We start from the raw sequence: 21,954 nt of genomic DNA on the forward strand, positions 1-21,954 counted from the left end.
TCAGATACCTCCTAGATCATTGGAAGGCACAGTTAACTTAAGGATGTCCTGAAACATGAAAAGATTAACTGGCAGCTTAATTGAGGTCACTATTTTTTTTACAGAGAAGTAAATTAAGCAAACAATATTTTTTCAAGGAAAGGTTTCTCATTTCTTTTGTTTAAGGGTTTAATTCCATTTTTAGTATTTCAAATAATAGAAGTGTTTTCCTTGAGCTTATATATTTTGTGGCATTTTTATACTAAATCAATTCAATCTGTACCAAAATTCACAACTTTAAATTTTGACTAAATTATATTGTAAACATTGTAGCAAATAAATAGCCAAGTACAAAGGTTTTAAAAAACACATAAATATCTGAAGATTTCATAATTTAATACAGTGTCTTAAATGTTAAAGAAATGAGTAAACTGTGACATAACCTTTTACTTAGGAAGAAAGTTTTTTATGCTGTACAAAAATACTGCTGAAACCAAAGATACAAGATCAATATAAACTTGGTTAATTAAAAAGAAATGCCACTAGGAGACCAAACAGTATGTTACCTAACGCACCTATTGTAGGAAAGTGTTAAATGAATCCAGAACAGGACCAAAGAAGCCACTAAGACACAAAGATGACAAAACAGCACCACCTAGTTCCCTCTGCACAAGTTTCCAAATACGTGTGAATCTCTGTCATCCTTTGGAAAACTGAACATATTTTTTCAGCTAAATCATTTAGTATAAAGCTATGGTTTTGCACTTTATCGCTTGCAACAGAGCACTTACTTGAATTGCTTTAATTTTAAAGTTTATTTTTTTTTAAAAAAAAAAGCAAAATTAAAGATAATGTTTTAGCTGAGGTTTTTCTAGCTGGGCATTGTACTGTTGTATGTAATCCAGATAAATAAGTCTTTAAATAGAGTCACTATACATGCTAGACCAGTGATTTTCATTTTTTCCCCATTCCATGGCACAGGTAAACTAATTACTAAAAATCTGCAGCACACCAAAAATATATATTTCATTTTTTGGCCGGTCTGATAAAGAAAAAAAAAAAAGTATACATTTGATTCATTCACACCAGACAGCCATTATTGTGTTGGCTGTTGTCATTTTTTATTTGACAATCTAAGGGAAAAGAGGTCAGTGTCCCTGACTAAATGGTTAGGTACTACATGTTTTAAAAATTATTGGGATATACCAGTGTGCCACAGCACACCAGTTGAAATTCACTGTGCTAGACCACCACCATTATGATTTCCAAAGTATATATAAAAAAATGTTTTATCCTACTTGCTATAAAATATGTTTTATCTACTCCACGAATACCACTATAATAATATTCAAAAATGCCATACAATCTGTTAAAAGTATGACATCATTTACAAGTTGAGGTCATCAGTCAAACTTAAATACTAAAAGAAGTGATATAAAGACATCAGGAATATTTGCAGCCCATTCATATGATTTGGTATTTCCTAACATTTTAAGTAATTGTATATAAAATGTATTTTGTTAAAAGTTTCTAAACGGTGTTCTCCAGCCTTGTTTACCATGTGATTGATATTTCAATCATATTCAGAGCAGACTGAGCAAGTAAAAAGATTTCAGGAGCAACACTTAATCCACTCTCAAGAAGCAATGTCATAGCAGAACAGGCTTTAATCAGGCACAATGTGTTGTAATATAAGCAAGGGCCAGAGTTTTAATATATATGGCAGGATACATGCAGCATTGTTTCTAGCTAGGACGCTTTAGAAACGTTTTCCCTGAGGCATCAACAGCTCTTTAAATGACTGTCGCTGGTAACATCAAAATTGCTCAAGCAGAACGTTAGCTCTAAAAAACTAAATATTGTTGCTGTTACAGAGATCCTTCTCGCAGACCTCTTCTCCCCTACATCCCTCCGCTGACCTGGTCATCTGTTCTGGCCCACTGAGCCTTTATGAAATTAAATGAATCATCCTCTTGAACAAATCAGTTAGAATGGAGCATGCTTGAATATTTCTTGTTCAACTTGTCACCTTCTTTCACGTTGTATTAATAAAAAAAAAAAAAAGAAGAAAAGAAACTGGCATCATACTGAGAATGTTTTTCAGGATAACAAACTAGAGAAATGAGAGCTCTTTAAAGCAACCTTAAATAAATATCTTGAAAGCCCAGTGAATTTATAATATTGTTGTTAAACTAATGATTTCATATCCTCACTGATGTACCCACATTCCGTTGCTATTGAAAAAAATGAAATGTTTATTTCAGGAAAAAGAAGAATTACATATTTTTATTTGTCTATTCTGTGTCTCAGCCACTAGACTTTAGACTATAAACTCTATAAGGGCAGAAACTGTTTCCATCTTGTTCATTTGTATTTATAACACTGTCTTCAAACATTTTATTTGTTGAAAAATAAATCAATGAATGATGAAAGTTATGCTTAACCAAGCCAAAGAGTATGAAAAATAAAATGATTGTAAAAATTTACACACACATCCACACAAACACTAAAATTAAATGCACAGAAAAACAAAATTGAACACAAAATTACAACACTTAATTCAGTCTACTTCTTAATAATAAAAATGACTAATGGAGCAACAATTTACTAGTTTTCAAAGCTGATGTATGGATGTAATTTCATGAGAAAAAAAAGTATGACCCAAACTCAGATGGATGACTACAAAATTAATTTTAAAACTTGTTGGCAGCAAAAGACAGCTTCTGAAGTGTATACAGACATATGTATCAAAACAAAAATCTCTTTACATGTGTAAAACTTTTAAATACCGAGTAATGCATGGGTAGATATAAAAATTAAATTTTAGTAAAGGTATTTTAAGAGTACACAGTTAATGTAATAAAAATATCCTTAGGTGGAAAGTGAAAAGAAAACAAAAAATCATGCTCTTTCTACAGTTTGCAATCCTCCGTACGACCTTTCTACCTCACTGAAGAATGGATGCGGTGCCAATCCCTGAATCTGCAGGGCAGAGACTGAGCTGCAAGAGAAGTAACTTGCCCCAAGTGTCCAAAATAGTGGCATGGCTTAGGTGAGAATTTAGGTCCCTTGATTCCTACTATTATGTCTTGCTGCTGCAAACATTTCCCCAAATCAAAGCCTAGAGTAGCCCAATGATATCACTTCCCTCTACACAATAGAGAACTCGCACTACCAAATAAAGAACACCCACCAGGCCAGCCTCATTACCACTCCCACACTGACTGTAGTTTGGCATGGCCGCTGCTTGTGTTCCACTCAAGAATCAGGGGTATCTATCGCTCCCTCTTTCTCTGTCACCAAGTCACGTCCATCCTTCATCTCTCACACCCAGGTGAACAAAGGTCTTTGGAGAAACTACCCTTAACGCCTGATTAAATGTACTGTTATTCAATACTAAAACCATCATTAAAATATACAAATTATTAGTCTTCCCAACCTGTCCATACCCAACTTGCAAGCACAGCTGTTGCACTACAAAATGTACTTTTTTGCCATCATATCCTTCAAAAATAATTTGTTCTGCTTTATTGGTAGTCTGAACTTGCACAGTCAATAAAATTTGGAAAAGCAAAACAAAACGTTAAAGCAAATCTGACTTCATGACCTATATGAGACATCTAAAAAATATATGAACTTATTTCTCTACCAATATCTTTATCTTAGTTATTCCATGGAAGTGAAAAGATATGGCAAATTGAAGTTTCACAACACCATTAGTCTTATCTCACCCATAGCACTTCTATGTTAAAAAATAAAGCAGAGATAAGAAATTATCCTCTGTAAATTTTATTTGACTCTTAACAAAATATTCATAAATGTTATTGAACACACTAGGGGCCCAGTGCACAAATTTGTGCGCCTTGAAAGGAACTGTGGGTAGGAGGCTGCAGTGGGCACAGGGGCGGGTCTCGGCCCATCCTCCACGCCCCCGCCCGGCCCCTCCTGCAGCGGCCCCAGGTCCCCTGTCTGCTAGCGGCCCATTTCTGCCTCTGCTCCCACGTGCTGAAGGCATGGAGCGATTGCGGCTGGCGCCAGCAACAGGTATGAGCGGGGCGGGCGCTGTCAGCAGGTGCTAGCGGCGGCTGCTGCCCTGATCACCCCTCAAAAGCAGGGGGAGGGGGAGAAGCCCTCACGGGTGATAGGGGCCAGCAGCCGCCACTCTCACCCGCTGACAGCGCCGAGCGATCAGGACCAGCTCGGGGCGCAAGCAGCGGCTCTGGCACTGGCTATGGGTGCGAGTGGGGCCGGTGCTGGCAGTGGGTGAGAGCAGTGGCTCCAGCACCAGCAGCAGGTGCGAGCACCAGGGGGGAGCACAGCACACAGGAGCAAAGAATTTTCAGTAACCATTAGAGGATCACCCGGATTACAGCGACCGGCACCCTGCCTTGGTCTGGAGCCCATGCTCACCTGCTCCACCATCCTGCCATGAACAATGGCCGCCATGTTCTGCACTCTGCCACCTGCTCCCAATGCCTGCCATGTTCCATGTGCACCCCTGGTGGTCAGCGCACGTCATAGCAACCGGTTGTTCGGTTGTTAGGTTATTTCGCTGTTCAGTCAATTTGCATATTAGCCTTTTATTATATAGGATAACTTTTTTCATGCTAGTGAACATCAAACCCTATATAATAAAAGGCAATTCAATATGCAAATTGACCAAACAGTGGAACAACCGGTCACTATGATACACACTGACCACCAGGGGGCAGACACTCAACACAGGAGCTTCCCCCTGGTGGTCAGTGCGCTCCCACAGGGGGAGCGCCGCTTAGCCAGAGGCCCTGAGCTGGGCTCATGGCTGGTGAGCACAGCAGCAGTGGCAGTGGTGGGAGCCTCTCCCACCTCTGAGGCAGCGCTAAGGAGCAGCGAGCTTGGCTTGTGGCTGGCAAGCGCAGTGGTGGTGGCGGGAGCCTCTCCCACCTCCCCTGCAGGCAGGCGGTAAGGAGCGAGGGGTCCCAAACTGAGAGCCCCATATTGCAAGAGTGATATCTGACTGCCAGTTTGGGCCCAATCTCCAGGCAGCAGGTGGACATCCCTAGAGGGCTCCCGGACTGCAAGAGGGCACAGGCTGGGCTGAGGGAGGACCCCACACACACACACACACACACACACACAGTGCACGAATCTCGTGCACCGGCCTCTAGTCTTTCTATAAAGACAATGCACTTAGTATACTGTTCTTCTGATGAATATTATGGGTATCATATTTAATATGGTAACTGGACAAGAATGTTGGTCTGAAATGCTTTAGAATTTAAAGCAACAGGTAAGGTACTTCTTATATCAAATTGAAAAATCATTATGACTAAAAACATTGAAAAATATGAAGGTGTAACTCTTCCTCATATTTCCAGTGTTTCAGATACCATGTGGTTACACATAAAACATTAAAATATGTCATTTCTGCCTGGCTTGCATGGTTCAGTGGCTGAGCATCTACCTATGGACCAGGAGGTCATGGTTGGATTCAGGGTCAGGGCACATGCCTGAGTTGCGGGCTCAATCCCCAGTAGGGGGCGTGCAGGAGGCAGCCTATCAATGATTCTCTTTGATCATTGATGTTTTTATCTCTCTCTCCCTCTCCCTTCCTCTCTGATATCAATAAAAATATATTTTAAAAAATAAATAAAATAAAATATATCATTTCTAGTAATATATTTATAGGAATATCCTCAAAATAATGAATACAATTCAGTAACATACTGAAATAATTTTTCATCACATCAAAACAGTAAAATAGTCAACAAAGCTACATTAAAATAATCCAAGCTACATTTCTTTTATTCACTAGGCTCTAGAAAGTTGATCAGCAAGAGTTAAACAGTCACGTTACACAGGAGGTTAATCTTCTGTGGTTGTTGTATCATCCCGACACGCTTTAACATAAAGCATGATATTAGGTACTAACAGAAGCTATGGGGGAATGTAATTCTGAATATCAACTCCTTAAAGTGGCAATAATGCCTAATAAATTGAGCTCATTTAATCTACTTTAGATATTTATTTACTGAATGTGTATTTCAGCATAAGGATGACACAATAATTTTAGCACCTGGCATCAGGTAAATCTTAAATTAGCCTAGTTAATATCTTTTCAAATGCCAAGAGTCATGAAACAGTCAAAAAAATAAAATACCTCAGGGAAATTGATTTTTAAATTGAAAGAAAATCTAAATGACTTTTAAGAAAAGCTAATTTCACTGATAATTTTTGGGGAAAGCATTTGTAAAACACCTTCTGTGGAAATAGAGTCACTACAAATTGTAGAAAGTCTATTCTCCTTTGGCTTTCAGATCCCAAATACTATACTTAAATTCTCTTCTAAATCAGTTAATATTCCCAACCTACCTCTCACTGTCCTTTAATATTAAAAAAGAAATAAATCAAATTCAGCCACAGAAAACGTGTCTCCAATTACAGGAGTATGAGTAAGCATTAAAACGCAAAACAAAACGAAAGAAGAAAAAAAAAAAAAACACCACACCAGTATTTAGGATTTTCTTTAAAAGGCCTTTTAAATAAAAAGGATGAAACTCCCCCAGTTCCACTGAGAAGAATGTAGTCTGAATCTTTACTTCAGGGACTACTCAGGGAACCTCTACCCTATAGCTTGGCAATAACAAAAGCAGGTCAATCCACAGGGATAATCTGGCAGATCAAGGTCAGTTTGTAATTCCTCTTTGTTTATACATTTACCCAGAAATACCTGCTACTCTAAGTAGAACAATAAGATGATTTGGCGTCCTGTTTACCCAAAGTCGTCATCGGAAATATTTTTGAAGCTAGGATATAAAACTTTAGTAAGTAGGGGGGGAAAGGCTAGGGATTATAAGGCCCAGGGAAATTGGAGAGATTCAAAGCTGTGAGACAAATGTTTTCAGTGCAAATTTGAACCGCCTACCATAAGCAAAAGCAATGATTCCATATTTTTGTGAAGTATGTCATTATTTATAATTGTTTGTGTTTCTTAGTATCTATTTGTGTCTTCTCTGTACATTACATACAAATGAAAATTCATTGCAAATATTTATTCAGTTCTTGTATACTGTATTGGCATTTTGGCAGTTCTAACATAAATTCTTAAGTATTATTTGGATCCAATTAAAGAGATGTGTCAAGATTAAATGGATTGGGAGAAAACTAATCAATCAGTAGAATGAAAACATTGAAAAAAGGCACAGATCAGACACTGGATTAGGCCCTTGAAATAAAATGAAGACTAAGACCCTGTACGTTAGGGGCTTATAGTCCAGAAGAAGAGACAGATAGGTAAATGCCAAACATTCCAAACGTTATAATAAAAATATACAAAGGGGTTATAGAGATCATAGCATAGAGAAAATAATGTTTAGTTCTCTTGTTAATTAAAAAGACATAAATGCTTAAAATAATTAATAAAAGGCAGATGGCATTATTTGGTCTACTAAAATAAATACATCAGACTCTGGTTAAAAATTAACATAATAAAAAATCTCCTATGCATTCCTGGATACTAGTAATTATTAAGATACCACTAATGATAATACGGCTTCAAAAATAATGCAATTGTATAAAATAAAAATTGCTTAAAATTGTTAGTATATCAACTTACAAAACGTTTTTATCACAATAGTCATAAATAAAAGAAAGAATAACAGTTGTATTTACTAATCAAACTCAATTTTTTTATATAATACACAGAGGAATACAAGTATGCCAAAGGTACAATTAATGAACATTACACTCTCAATCTCATTCAATGTAAGAAAATATCTTTGTTATAAATGGTGATGTAATAAATGAGCCAATTCTTGTAGTTCTTCCTTCACATATGAATTCCCTATCTTAAAAAGATACCTACCTCCCTCCCTCCCTCTCTCTCTCCCCCTCCCTCACTCCTTTCCTCCCCCTCTTTCCCTCCTTCCCTCCCTCTGCACAGGATGCTTGAGAAGAAGTTCAATGTTTCTCTATACTGTCACAGTTGTCTGAATTGCATCCAAATCAAAACCTTAAAATATAATGTCTCAAAGTTAGCAATGCACTGACATTTGGCAGCCCATGAAGATCTCAGGCAATTAATATGATCTAAAAATCTATAGCCTGAAATAATAAGTAGGATACCTTCGAGATCCCACCATAGCAAAACGTGTTAATGGGCTAGTTAGGGAATAGAGTATTGATTTAGGAACAATTTCCGATTCTTCTTTTTGCTTGGGAGAGTGAAAGGAATGATCCCTATTCAGGATAAGGGATACACATATTCACTCATTATTGTACTTCATTCCCAGTGCAAGGAACTATTTAGAAATAACAGATACTGTATTATGTATCACAATGGTGAATTTAATTCTGCCTTGGCAGGGTAAGTAGTAAGTGCAAAATGTGAGTAACTGCTTGCTGTACTAGAGTCATAGATATATAATTGCCTTCAGAAAAATCCTTCTCTGAATACCACCTACACATTAATACATGACACTGAATATACAGCCAGACCCCTGTTCTATCCCACATGATCCCTGAAAAGGCTTTGAAATGAGGACACGTGCATAATTAAGGCACACTGAATATCACAGTACATGTAACAAACCAGAGTATTATGAATCCTTAGGGGAACCTCATAGAACTAATACATTTTCTAAAGAAAGCTGCACATGAGTAAAGAGAGCCTAAAATGCTAATTAGATCCTCTCAGTGAAAGCTATAGAAAAGTTGATTCTTGAATCCTGAAGTTGGGCACAGAATGGAACATTTGTACACAGAAAGACTGAAGAGAGAAAAAAAAGAATTTGACATCAAAGCCCCTCAATAGATGATTTATACAATTCATGAGAAAATAAATGAAGCAAAATAAAAACATAACAGTGGGAGAATTCCAAACCTCCTGAAAGGGTTAAGAATGAGAACTGATTTCCTATTAGAAAGGGATTATGTAACAACAGAGGGAAATAGTCAGCCTAGCATATGCTAATTTAGTAGGCTTTGCCAGGCATTTCTGTGTGTGTTTGGCTGGCTGTCTATATTCTTTCCCTCCTCTTTTTGCCATTTTTTAGTATGAGACTAAGGAGGTTGAACTCACACAATATGCAATAACAAAAACAAGTCAAAGCACATTGTACGAGTACATGATTTAACCTTGCTAAATAAAACATCGGGGTACTTGCCTTAGAGGGTGAAAGGAAAAGCACCCACTCTGTATGTATTCAGTATATATTTTATATATAAATAGCAATACTCCCTCTCTTTATTCTTCATTCCCTGTTAATTTCTTTTAATGAGTCTTTCAGGTTGGTAGCATGGTCAGGAATGGGGGAGATTTTTTATTACTGGAGAGTGTTAAGGAAGCCGAGTGTCTATTCAAACTTCAGCACATACTAGTAAAGTAGAGGGCAGTAAAGGAATGACGATTATATAAGACACTTATACATTTTATTTGTTGTTAAATATAAATATTCTAATCATTTCTTATTGCAACCTAAGTACTACTTCAGATTGAAAAGGAGGGGCCATATAAGATGTGATCATGAACTGAAGGTACAGGTGTGATGGACATTTTCCCTAGGGGGTATAGGACAAGCTAGTGTAATACATGAATTTATTAAGAAAGTAAAAACAGATTTTATGTACTATAAATCTTAGTCCTTGATGTTTCAGTCGGTGTTTGAAAGACACTTGCATTTTTAAATGCACACAATTTTAACAAAGACGCTAAAAATATTCCTTTACAAGAACAAATTAACTGGCTCTATAAATTACACCAAATCAATATAGCAGCTATACACTTAGCAGTCGGCAGCACAGCCTCATTAGGAAGGCCTTTCTCACTGCGTTCCCAAAGATGACTTTAGATAAACAATGTGCAGTTACTATAAATAGGCCATTGCCACGTATCTAAATTTATTAGGGAGTCAATTTGACCTATAAAAGGACTTTTGTTTTCTTATGTGAAATCATTTGCACGACTTAAACACACTCAGCTTTAAGACTTTATGTTCCTGAAAGTAAAGGAATGCTTATTCTTATTTTCTCAACAATCCCTAATGACGTCAATATCTAGCCCCCAGAGGAGCTGTTTAACTATTACTTACCAGGGGTTTCCCCTTCAGCATTCAAATGGCTGAGATATAATTTAAATATTCAAGTAAAAACTATTTGCTGAGTCAGAAAGTGTTATCCTCAAAGTTGAATAATGACTGTTTTAATATTTACTTCCAAGTCCTCTAAAATAGAGTGTGAATAATTAATGGCCAGCTCTCTCCCTGGCAGATTTCCTTGCACCCTCAGCCCTGGGTCTATTCAGGTAGCAGAGGTTCTCATCACTCAGTTTCATAAGCACAAAAGAAGACCCAGAATAAAAGCTCAGCTCTACTGCAGATTCAGAAATTGTAAACCTGGCTTCTGTGGTTTTAAGTAGAAAAGTTAATCATTGTTACAACCTAAGAAAATTTATTTTAAAATATACGTGTTAACATTCATCAACAGGGTAAAAGAAAATAATGAGTGCAAACAAATTCTTGCCTTTCCCTACACTTTATTCCTGAGAGCCCCAAACTCTGATTACTGACAAAATTATAAAGTTATCCTTCAGCCCTAAAAATAACTGTACAGTTTAAACTTGTATATATGTGCATATAGAGGTAAATGATTGAGGAATATTTCCTTTTTCAATAATTACATCTCTGATTTTGGCATTAATATTCAACTGATACCTAATTTAGCAGAATATTTACTTTCCTAATTTTTAAATATGCTACATACTTCTAAGATGAAAACAATTTCATACCTGTTTAAAGAAACCCACTGAACACATTTACAGAACCAACTGTTCTCATTTCTTGAATAAAAATTATATGCATAACATGTTCAATTATTTGTTCTGTAGCAAGTGGAATCAAAATAAATAAAGCTACATTACTTACTGTTATCTGATAGGCTTCCATGATAGGCTACCCATTAAAAATTGGTCCACAACTCTTACTTTTATTAAGGAACCTATTTTATGCTTTTGCCTTTGTGATAAATAATATTGTTCACAGTGGAAATATTCTCTACTAATTAGACATTAACACAAATTCCATGTCATAACCCTAAGTAAACTATATGAACATATACTGAATATTTAACCCCTATTTGTTTTAAAACTATTGTGTTCTCATAATACAGGAAATGCTCCAGTAAGAAAAAAATCCAAGGGAAAGATTCCTTACTCACTAAAGGAAGGGAAGGCTAACAGAATATTTCCTAGCCCAACACAGATTAGGCCCAACACCTGGAAACAACTGCACAGAAACCCTATTTTAACTTTGCTGTTTATCTTCATTAAACTGACCCAGGCTCCTGACAGTTTTCACAAAAACTATTCATTTCACCATTCATTTGATGAAAAACGATAATTTTATTGGGATCTATTCGTTACATTAATCTATAAACAAAGTAGGCGTTCTCTCATTTACTTGGTCATGAGCTCGCGTGATTAGAAATACTTTCTGGATCATTTCTGGTTATAAAGGCTGAAGATCGGTTGCGTCCACTACAGGCTATGAAAGAGTCCCCATTTCACTCATGCCCCAGGACTGCTTTCCTGTGTGTTTGCGCGCTGCAGAGCACGTTAGGCCGAGATGCCATTTGCATCATCACACAGCAGGCGGCTTCAGCTGCCACTGCTCTAGGTTAATCCTCACCCACCTCTTTACGCAAGGAATGTGCGGAAGGTGCCTTTTTTTGGTACTACAAAACTGCACTCCAAAAATGCTTGACATTTTCAAATAAAATGGTGGGAATGAACTTGTCCTTTTAAATGTTTTAGGTTAAGTCAGTAAATTTAAATCATGCCCTCCTTCAAAAAAAAAATTTTTTTTTTGTTTTCATGGAAAGAGTTTGCAATCTAATCTAATGCAAAATATTTGAATATTTGGAATTTTTAAAGAAAAAATGTGTCTGGAAACTAAATGTTAAGAACTGGTCAGATTGCATTCACTTACAAATTTATATCAAGAGGTGTTGCTATGTTAACTTTCGTATAAGGCAAACTGCTTCCTAAATTAATATAGCTTATACAATGTTAAAACTAACATTTAACAAAGTATGATGTTGATATATTATGAAGAGAAGGGACGATTTAACTCCATCATAATTAATTGGGACATACCTATTTTCAACTTGGCACTCTTTGTTATTCATCCACTAAATATAGAAGACTGAACAGGTAAGGCTCAGGGCTTGTCCTCAAGAAGCTTAAGTTAATAATCACCTGGGCACTAGAGCTGCTTTAGAGGGTAAACAATCCAGTGACTTCCAATCATACGAAGGGCTTCTGACTTCAGCTTGAGAATTCTGCTTCCTTGGTTTGTGATTTCCTTTCTCACTGTCCCCGCAACCTGTTCAGCCAGCTGCTGTGCAATGGACAATTTTACCCAGGAGGTTCACAAAGGGTATCAAAAGGAGAATTCTTCCTCAATAAATCTCATAGAATGCATGTTAGCATGATCAAATAAAACATCAATATGCCAGGCCTATGTTACAGTATTAATGTACCCAAAGTCCTTCCTAATAAATAAATCTTACTTGTCTCAATCATATAATACCCTATAGACTGCTTATTTTAAAAAGAAAATTGATATAGTTTGATATTGATTTTAGGCCACTTTAAAATGCATGCTTAGGATGTCTTCCAACATTTTTGCACTTCTATTTGCTCTTGAAGTGATTTAAGTAACTTTTTTTTTTTTAAGAAAAATGACATCTCAGTATGTAAATGTGGGGCAAATAGTATTCAAGTACCTTATTTCTAGTTGAGAAGGCAGGAAGAGGCCATCTCAGTTGATGCTTATCCTTGTCATATTAATTTCCCAGAGTTCTAATAGTTGAACCAATGGGGAGAAGACAATAAAGTAAGCTGCCATATCTTAATGCAAAGTTAGTCCAGAAACCCCTCATATTTGCAGGGAGATTTTCTTAATTACTAAGTGTCTGATGTTTGTTTAAGTCATAGTCATTGGCTCTTATATACAGATTCTACTTTTCAAAGTCTCAGCTATTAATCAAAAAAGGGTGGAGGGAGCTATATCTCAGGAGCTGCATTCAGTATTAAAGCTTGACCAGACTAAGGTTATTACATAGAGAGGTAAAATAGTAGGAGAAACATGATTTTAGGAAGTATTAGGTCATCAGTATTTTATTTAATGTGCACAGTGCATTTTATATTATCATATGTTTTCTAAAAATATAAGAGGAAGATGCATGTTTCAATGTTTCTGGATCTGTTTTGTTCATCAGTTTATTTTGTTCATTAGATTCCACATATAAGTGAGATCATGTGATACTTGTCAGACTTCTTTCATTTAGCATAATACTCCCCCCATGTATTTCAGAGGGAAAGGGGTGGGAGTGGTGGGAAGAGATTAACCAAAGGACTTATATGCATATATGCATAGCCCATGGGCAAACAATAGTGCTGGGAAGGCCTGGGAGAGGGCAGGAAAGGGATGTAGGGGATCAAAGGAGAAGAGAAAGAGGACATCTGTAATACTTTCAACAATAAAACATTATATATATATATATATATATATATATATATATATATATATATGAAGAAGTTAATGACACATACAGATACTCAGGCAAACAATATGTATGTCCAATTGACCTTTAATTTGAAGATCTTTCTTCCTGAATATAACATATCATTTACCAGGGCAAAAGAACACACAAACAAACAAAAAATTAACTAAAAACACTAAAGCCCCAGTATCTGTGTTGGATGTGTTTTTGTGTAAGATAAACTCTAAAAAGGAAATACAGTTCTCAACAAAATCCGGGTCTATTTTCTGGTTATATTTTGCCCTTGTCTCTTTTTCACCCTTTCTAGGACAGTTCCTGGTTAAACAAGACAGTCTCCATCTTTGCAGTGCCTCCTCAGGCATGGAAAGGGATATAGCTTCTGCAAGGGTTAGCTATTGAACTGGATCTACTCTGCAGCCAAGAGAGGTCTTAGTTACAGGTGGCAAGCTTGTGCACTCCTCATTCTAAAGAAATTCATTTCTCTAAAGGATACCTTGCTCTTACCTCAGATTTTCCCTCTGTCTATGATGGAGAAGAATAAGAAAATAGCTTAACACTGAATCCATTTTTTTTCTAAGTAGTCTAATTCCAAGTTATACTTTAATCAGAAACATGTTTATTTCCTAACCATTTATCTCATAAAGATCTACTGGGGATGAATTGATAGGTGTTTTAGAATTAAACGATTTAAGCTTTTTCTTCTTATTTCTTTTTTTAATGCATGATATCATTGACTTGATTCTCACCATTGGCTTGTCATTCTGCACATTAACAAGTCAGAAGATTGATTTTGCTTCTCAGAAAAATGGGGGAAAATGGTGACATACAAAACAGTGAAAACACAGAGATGATATGTCCAAATGGGTCCTCTTCTATAAAATAAAGCATATTGCAAGAAAGTGGATAATAACACAAAGGATAAATAAATTGATTAGTATTAACTGAAGTAACCGGATACCATTACAGTGCTGACAAAACTAAAAATAAGAAGCTGTAGACTGCCCACAGTATTTGCCTAGTCATAACTGCTAGCAGGCAGAGCAGACTCCCCCTAGCCAAAGTCAGTTGCTCACTATTGCCCCTACCACCCTGCCTTCCCTGCACTCAGAAAAGACAGACCTGCTAAGTATTTCCTCTGTGTCCTGGAAATAAAGCTTTCCCTTTACAACCTCACCAAGTCCTAATAAAACAGTACGGTGGTGGGAGAAACATAAGCCTGGACCCAGAAGCAATGTTTTCAGACAAGACTAAGACAAGGAAGGCATGAGCAATTTGTTTGAGCAAGAACTGACAGTATCAACAAAGTGTGATGTGCCTGTGGAGCAGTGTTTGATAAATGTGAGGCAGCCATAAACGTGAGAAGACAATCCAGTGGTGCTTGGCACCCCCTCCCCCTTCTAGGTTTTTTTTTTTCTTCTTCTTCTTCTTCTTCTTTAAATCCTCTCTCTCTTTTGGTGTATTAATATGGCCTGATCTAAGAGGCTCACAAGTACACAGATATCACTGGGCTGGTGCTCTTTCCCTGGTTGCTGCATCGGACACTTATTTATTTATTTGGACCTGCTGCTGGTGCTGCTGCTGGTTGGAGTGGTGCATTCTCTCTGGCATACCCACACGCCTTCCACCCCACCCCCAGCTGGCTGTGAAAGCGACACTGTCTTAATCAGTGGTTTACATACTTAATAAAAGACACCCCTGCCCTCAGAGAGAGAGAGAGAGAGAGAGAGAGAGAGAGAGAGAGAGAGAGAGAGAGAGAATGCAGCTGATGGAATCTTCCGGGCAGAGAAAGTAAATCCTCCTCGGGCTGGGAACGAGAGGGGCAGGCGCCGGCAGACAGTTATTTCGCAGTGCACTGAATAGACAATTCACAGGGAAATGTGCAGGCAGAGAGGAGACGACCCCCAAGTGCAGTCCATGGCCCACATGCTCTGTAATAAATAATCTTCTCGCCCCAGCCCAGCAGTGTGTGCCATGACGTGCCGGGGCCAGCTCACACAGATTGGCAGGGGAAACATATCCAGCGGTGTCGAATTTTCATCACAATCACCAAATTAACTGATTTCCCCACATAACACTCCTCTCCCCCGGCGTGGCGCGAGCGCGGGAGCGCGCCCGAACGAACACACACACACACACACACACACACACACACACACATACACACACACACACACACACACACACACACGCGCGCGCGCGCACACACACACACACACACACACACACACACACAGGAGCTGAGAAACACAAGTTGCTGAGAGGTGAAGTGGGGTCTCTGGGAGGGCGTTTCGGCTCGGATTAGAAACCCAAGTAACGTGTCAGCCCGCTACCGGGGTTACTTGTGCGCGGGTGGGGGTGTGAGCGCTGGGAAAAGGGACGAGGCAGCCGGAGCAGGAAGAATGGGCTGTCTGCCTTCTCGGGGGTTACGGCATAGGACCTATCTGAAATTTACCTCCCACCAAAAAATACACAAGATTACCACCAAATAGTCTAAAGAACGCCTCTGCAAGGTCAGCTAGTCAATCCAGGAAAATTCCGTCCACTAGCTCTTCTTTCATATGCACAAACGTGCATAAATAAAAGGCGGTCCCGGTCTATATCCCGGAGGAGGATAGGAGAGAGGATGCCTTCCAAGAACTTGCTGAAAGATGGTTCATTGACCTCATTTAAATCCTCCAAAGGCCGATTGGGTTTTGCACGCCTGTGGGTCTACATGTGCTTTACTTTCGCATTCCTTTTACCCAGAGACACATACATTTGATCAACTTGTCTTTCCACATACACACACACATACACACACACACACACACACACACACACACACACACAAATAATGACAGAGGGGTTAGAGGTGGGCAAAGATTGAAGGAGAAATCAAGAGTCACCTAGCTTTAAAAAAAATAATAAAAAATAAATCCTATCCACCATCATTTCACATCCATTCTCCCTGAGTCTCACACTCAAACCTCAAGCCCTACACTCCTCTCTTCAAAGCAGCAGCCTTCCTCCTTCCAGCCCCTGCCCACCGAGCCCAGCACGCCGCCCCCGCCGCCACCCCAAAGTGTGCTCCCCCCCCCCGCACTCCGACTCCAAACACCGCCGTTTATTTCATAATCAGCCTCGTCCTCCCGTCCCCACACAGACCCTCCCTCCCTCCTCCCTCCTCCAAAAGAGCGTCTGGGGAAAGTGCACCTCGGCTCCCTAGTCACCCCGCATCCAAACCCGGCGATTTGCATAATCACAGTGTTCTGTGCAGTTTCCCTCCACTGCGGCCACAGGGGCTCTCACATTCCACGTGAAAGGGTAGAGTATTCATTACGGAAAAGCGGCCGAGAGAGGATGGAGAGGTCGGGAATCTAAGCGAAAATCCCGAGCAGAAAGTAACTGTTAGGATGCATATATTTCGTTGCTGGGGGGGAAAAAAAAAAAAAAAAGAAAGAAAGAAAAAAAGAAAACCACATGGACTGAATAATAAAAAAAAAAGTCGGTTTGTGGATAAAGTGGCTTTGGGTCTTTTAATTGTTTTCCTTCTTCTCGCCCCCCCCCCGCCCGGTTTATTCATTCATTCTGTCTTTTTCTCCTTTTTAAAAAAAATCTTTCTCTTTTCTTTCGTTCTTCTTCTTCTTCTTTTTTATTTATCCCAAACACAGCCTCCTCTCTCTTCCTAGGTGAATGACAAGACTCACCACCCCCCCCGCCGCCCCCCACCCCCCCGGGGTGTGATTGCCATGCACACGGTGCCGCCGCTGCTGCGGCTCTCGCCGTCTCGGTAGCTCGCTCCCAGACTCTCACTCACTTTTTAAAGACACAGGATGTGAGGGTGGTGGGAAGCAGGGGGAAGAGAAAGGCGACCCGACAGGAGGGGGGTTCAAGAGATGGAGAGGGTCGGCCGGGAGCGTGGTGTGGGAAGTGGGTGGTGGGTGGTGGAGCGAGGGTGGCATGTTCAGAAAAGGCACAAGTTGCCAGCCAAAAGGCGTAGGAAGGGGGCGTGGGGGGGGTGGCGGCGGGGATGGAGGAGTGGGAGACACTGGAAGCTCAGGTGAATGAAAAGGCGAAAGGTGCCGCGTCAGGGGCTGACAGCTGGGCGAGCGGGGCTGAGCCGGCGGCGGAGATCCGAGGGGCTGGAGCAAACGGCCGCTGCCCCCCGCTGCACCGGGGGGGAGGGGGAGGGGGTGGACACCTCTGGGGACGGGGGGACCGAAGAGGGGAGAGTGGAAATATGGGGTGGAGTGGGGATGCTGGGGAATGGGCGTGAAGTTGATGCTCCCCGGCGGGGCGGGGGTTACCTTGTAGTAGGAGCCCGCAGACGCTGTAGAAGCGGAGGACGGCGCTTCGTTTCCAAATCATGGTCCCTTCTCCAAAGGGCTGGGGAAGGAGCCCGGGGGCAAGGCTGTGCTGGTGAGCGGGGCAGCGGAGTGCAGGGCTCCGCCGGTGTCCTCCTCCTCGCGGCGCCCGCCGGACCACGGTCCCCGCGGCTGCGGTGTTCGAACCCGCGGACGCGGATCGGCGGCAGCAGAAGCGGCAGCGGCGAAGCGCCCGCAGAATGGGGTTGCGGTGGGCGAAATAGTTTCCTCTCCTCCTCCTCCTCCTCCTCCCGCTGGTGGTGCAGCCGCGACAGACAGCCCGTCGGCTAGGCGCGGGGTCCGAGCTTGCCTTCCTCTCGGCGCGCACAGCAAGTCCGAGCGCCTGCCGGGGCTGCCCGAGCAGGTGGTGCAAGGATGCTGGGGTGTCGGGAAAGGTGCGTACGAGGGCTGCAAGGAGTGGGTAGGTCACGCAAGGGAGGGGCAGAGGGAGAGGGGGTGCATGCAAGCAGCAGCCGCCGCACGCGCTCGGGGCGTCTCGGGGTCCTGGGAGGGGAGACGGTAGCAGTGGAAGCAGCTCTAGCGGCGGCGGCGGCTCCCGGATGCTCCGGCTGCAGCGGCGGCGGCGGCGGCTCCCGGATGCTCCGGCTGCAGCGGCGGCGGCGGCGGCAGCGGCGGCAGCTCTAACGCGCACTAGACACAAGGGCAAGCTCAGCGCCGCGGAGGCCCCGCCCTCATCCTGGCCAGACAGACACCGCCCCCTGGCCAATGGAAACGCGCCCGCCCACCCGTCCTGACCAGTGAGAGAACGGGTTGGGTGGAGACAAGCGCCGGGAAAAACAAACAGGCTTCTCAAGGACCCTTCGGGCAGGAAGAACGGAAGCCCCCATTCACACACCCCGGGCGGGTCTCACGTCCTTACAGATGTCTCGTCCTAACTTGCAGGAAAGACAGCGGTCTTCGTTAATCATTGCTTTGCACTTGGGAAGGGTTCAGCCAATCGTCGCCACGAGGGGGCGGGGTTAGCCGTGTCCCCAGCAGGTTCTGGAATCCGTGGTGCCTGGGACAAGTCCTGGGTGCGAAGTTCTTTTGCGCGTTTGGACTCCCTAGAGCAGATGGTGGCTGCACCTGCCCACTCACCAGCTGCGGTACCATTCTCTGACGCTCCCAGCAGCAAAAGGGAAAATTGCAGAGGGCGTGGGTGATGCTAAGTATAGGGACTGGCACACCTACCTGCCTGCAAGAACTTGTGTGGCAGGGAAGGAAAAAGTTAGGGGTGGAGGAAGTTATTTTGTTGTTGTTGTTGTTGTTGTTCTCCAGAGTTTTGACTTAGTCTAGGCATAAATCTCATTAAAGCCTCATTAGAGGCTGACAGTATCAGTCCTTACTAGGATCAGGCAGACCCTGGTTCATGTACCACTGTCTCTTCTTGCTTCATAATATTTGATACTTTTACTTGGACGATTAAATCTAAAGCCTCCTCAGCTACAAACAGGGAGAATAATAGTACTTAACTCCGAGATATAAGGATTAGTTGAGAATGCAAACATGTTAGTACCGGGTCATGCAATGTGTAAGTGCTTCGTAAGTGATGGCTCTAGCTGTTGGGTGGGGCTTTTCCAATTCAGGATAGCAGGAAATCTTAGGCAATCCCCTATAAATGTTTCAATGATAGTCTTAAGGAAGGGAGAAAAAGCACAAATGTACTTTCTTCAGGGACTCAACCTTAAGTGGTCATGGAGAGGAACTCGGGAATCTGGGAAAAAAACACCTATATAAACCCTCACCATGAAAAGTGTCCTTGAAAAGAGGAGATCTAAATGAGCAAGATAAAAATTAATCAGAAGTTGTGTTACCAAATCAGCTTTAATTCCCGGGCTTTTTCCTATGACCAGTTTTTAATTGGACCAAATTAGCAGAAGATGGACTATTCCAGTAGGGTTAAATCAGTCACACCATAAATAAAGTCTGCTTTATTTGAAAGACTACACAATAGAAACCTGCAAGCAAGAAGACAGAGGGAAAGATGAGAGGCAAGATCAATATTGATGCCCTTCGCTCTTTCTCATTTGTTGCTTTTTTTTTGCCACAACCTTTTACAAATTCAACCCCTGCCTTTTAACGAATGACCTGTTCATTTCTCTGTCCACTTTCCTCCCCAGGTTCTCAAAATTAAGAAATAAAATGCCCATAATAAAACTGCACGGAGACCTTAGAAGAAAGAGGATGTGTGAATACTCTTGTTATTATAGGAGATAGTGGCCCACTGTGAGTTTTAGCTGTTAAGAAAGTCAGTCCAAAGATACTGCTGTCATTTAAACTATTGTGAGCATCAAAAGGTGAAATTCTAATCATTATTGAGTCATGCTTAGGCTCTTTGTCAGGAAGAATATAATAAATAGAAATGCCAAAGAAGTTGGGGTTTCTTTATTAAAGCAGTAGTCAGGAGTCCTGGGTTCTAGTACTGATAACCCTATGACTTTGGGCATACATTCAACTTCCCTGACCCTCAACTTCCTCAACTATAATATGAGGAAGCTGCATTTGATGACTTCTAAAGTTTCACAGAGCTTTACAAAAATCATTATCCTGCCGAAACCGGTTTGGCTCAGTGGATAGAGCGTCGGTCTGCGGACTCAAGGGTCCCTGGTTTGATTCTGGTCAAGGGCATGTACCTGGGTTGCGGGCACATCCCCAGTAGGGGGTGTGCAAGAGGCAGCTGATGGATGTTTCTCTCTCATCGATGTTTCTCTCTATCCCTCTCTCTTCCTCTCTGTAAAAAATCAATAAAAATTTAAAAAAAAAATCATTATCCTAAGATTTTTGTATTCAAGAAAATGCCCCAACTGAACATGAGTATCTCAGCATTTGTGATCAATACTAAGAAGCAAATCATGTTTTTGTTCCTGTGATAACTACCAGAGCAATTAGAATTTCTACAGTGAAGCAGTCCATAGGTTTGCTATGCAGTATGTGGTCCTCAGACAGACATCATCACCATTACCTTGGAACTTGTTAGAACTGCAAAATCTCAGATCTTTCATTATAACAGGATTCCAGGGTGATTTATATGTACACAAAAATTTAATACTGCTTTACTGAGCACTCAAACACAGGGAGCATTTCAATGGGTGTTCTAGAAAACTAAAAAGGCCAGAGGATTTTTGTTAAATTACTATTTTCAGGAACCCCAGGAGTCTCCTTGTCATCACAATAAAAAAAGTAACTCTTTTTGTAAACTACGGAACAGATTAATTTAATTAGGTATTTTTAAAATGGTTGCAAGTTTGATTGTGATTATAGTCATAAACTTTCATGTGATAAAAAAGCTCTCTCTAGTCCACACTGGAGTTTGCACTTATCCAGTCCTGGGAGAAAAGTACTCAAAATGCAAACTCTGGCCACTTGGATAAATAATGTCATCTTCAAGTACAAAAAAAATAGGTAACACTATATTTCCTAAATAGTCTATGCTTAGATGCTATTTATCAATTATTGTTTAAATATCAAATGCTCCTTTGTTGTAAGAGCTTTCAACATTTTAAAGTGTGACTATAGTCAAAATGTTCAAAGTTGTCATTGTGTAAGTAAATTCATTTCTAAAATGTAAAATATTTCTTAGAATGCAATTAAACATTTATAGTTTTAGGACAATTCTTGTCTCTCTATATATTATCAGTGTCTCTAAATCTACAAATTACCTGACCCCTTATAAATCATCAGATGATGAATATCATAAATTGCCAAAAGATGGCATCTATCTGCCTGGCTGTTGTGGCTCAGTGGCTCTGTGACAACCCATGAACCAGGAGGTCATGGTTCGATTCTGGTTTAGGCCACATGCCTGGGTAGCAGGCAGGATCCCCAGTAAGGGGCATGCAGGAGGCAGCTGATCAATGATTCTCTCTCATCAGTGATGTTTCTATCTATCTCTCCCTCTCCCTTCTTCTTTCTGAAATCAATAAAAACATATCTTTTAAAAAAAAGATGGCATCTATCCAGCTTTAGTTTCTTTATCATTAAGCTTTGTATTCATCTTCACTTCATGGAAAAATATTTTTTAACATTTAACTTCATGTTTTGAAATACTTTTTAAGAAATGAATGCTTTACATGCAAGTCATTCATTTAATACT

The 21,954-nt window shown here is 40.6% G+C and overlaps 1 protein-coding gene across 7 annotated transcripts in view; it reads right to left on the minus strand.

Annotated features, from left to right (window-relative positions):
* Positions 1-17,865, minus strand: part of CADM2 (cell adhesion molecule 2) — a gene marked incomplete at its 5' end in the record, with an annotated part of 1,250,256 nt that extends 1,232,391 nt beyond the window's left edge. For all 7 annotated transcript variants that reach the window (XM_079767300.1, XM_079767298.1, XM_079767302.1 and 4 more), the window contains one exon: positions 17,805-17,865. In XM_079767300.1, the coding sequence (XP_079623426.1) occupies positions 17,805-17,865 (61 nt within the window). The remainder of the gene's footprint in view (positions 1-17,804) is intronic.
* Between the last annotated feature and the right edge of the window lie 4,089 nt (positions 17,866-21,954).

Source organism: Cnephaeus nilssonii, assembly GCF_951640355.1.
Source record: "Cnephaeus nilssonii genome assembly, chromosome: 3".
NCBI lineage: Eukaryota > Metazoa > Chordata > Mammalia > Chiroptera > Vespertilionidae > Cnephaeus > Cnephaeus nilssonii.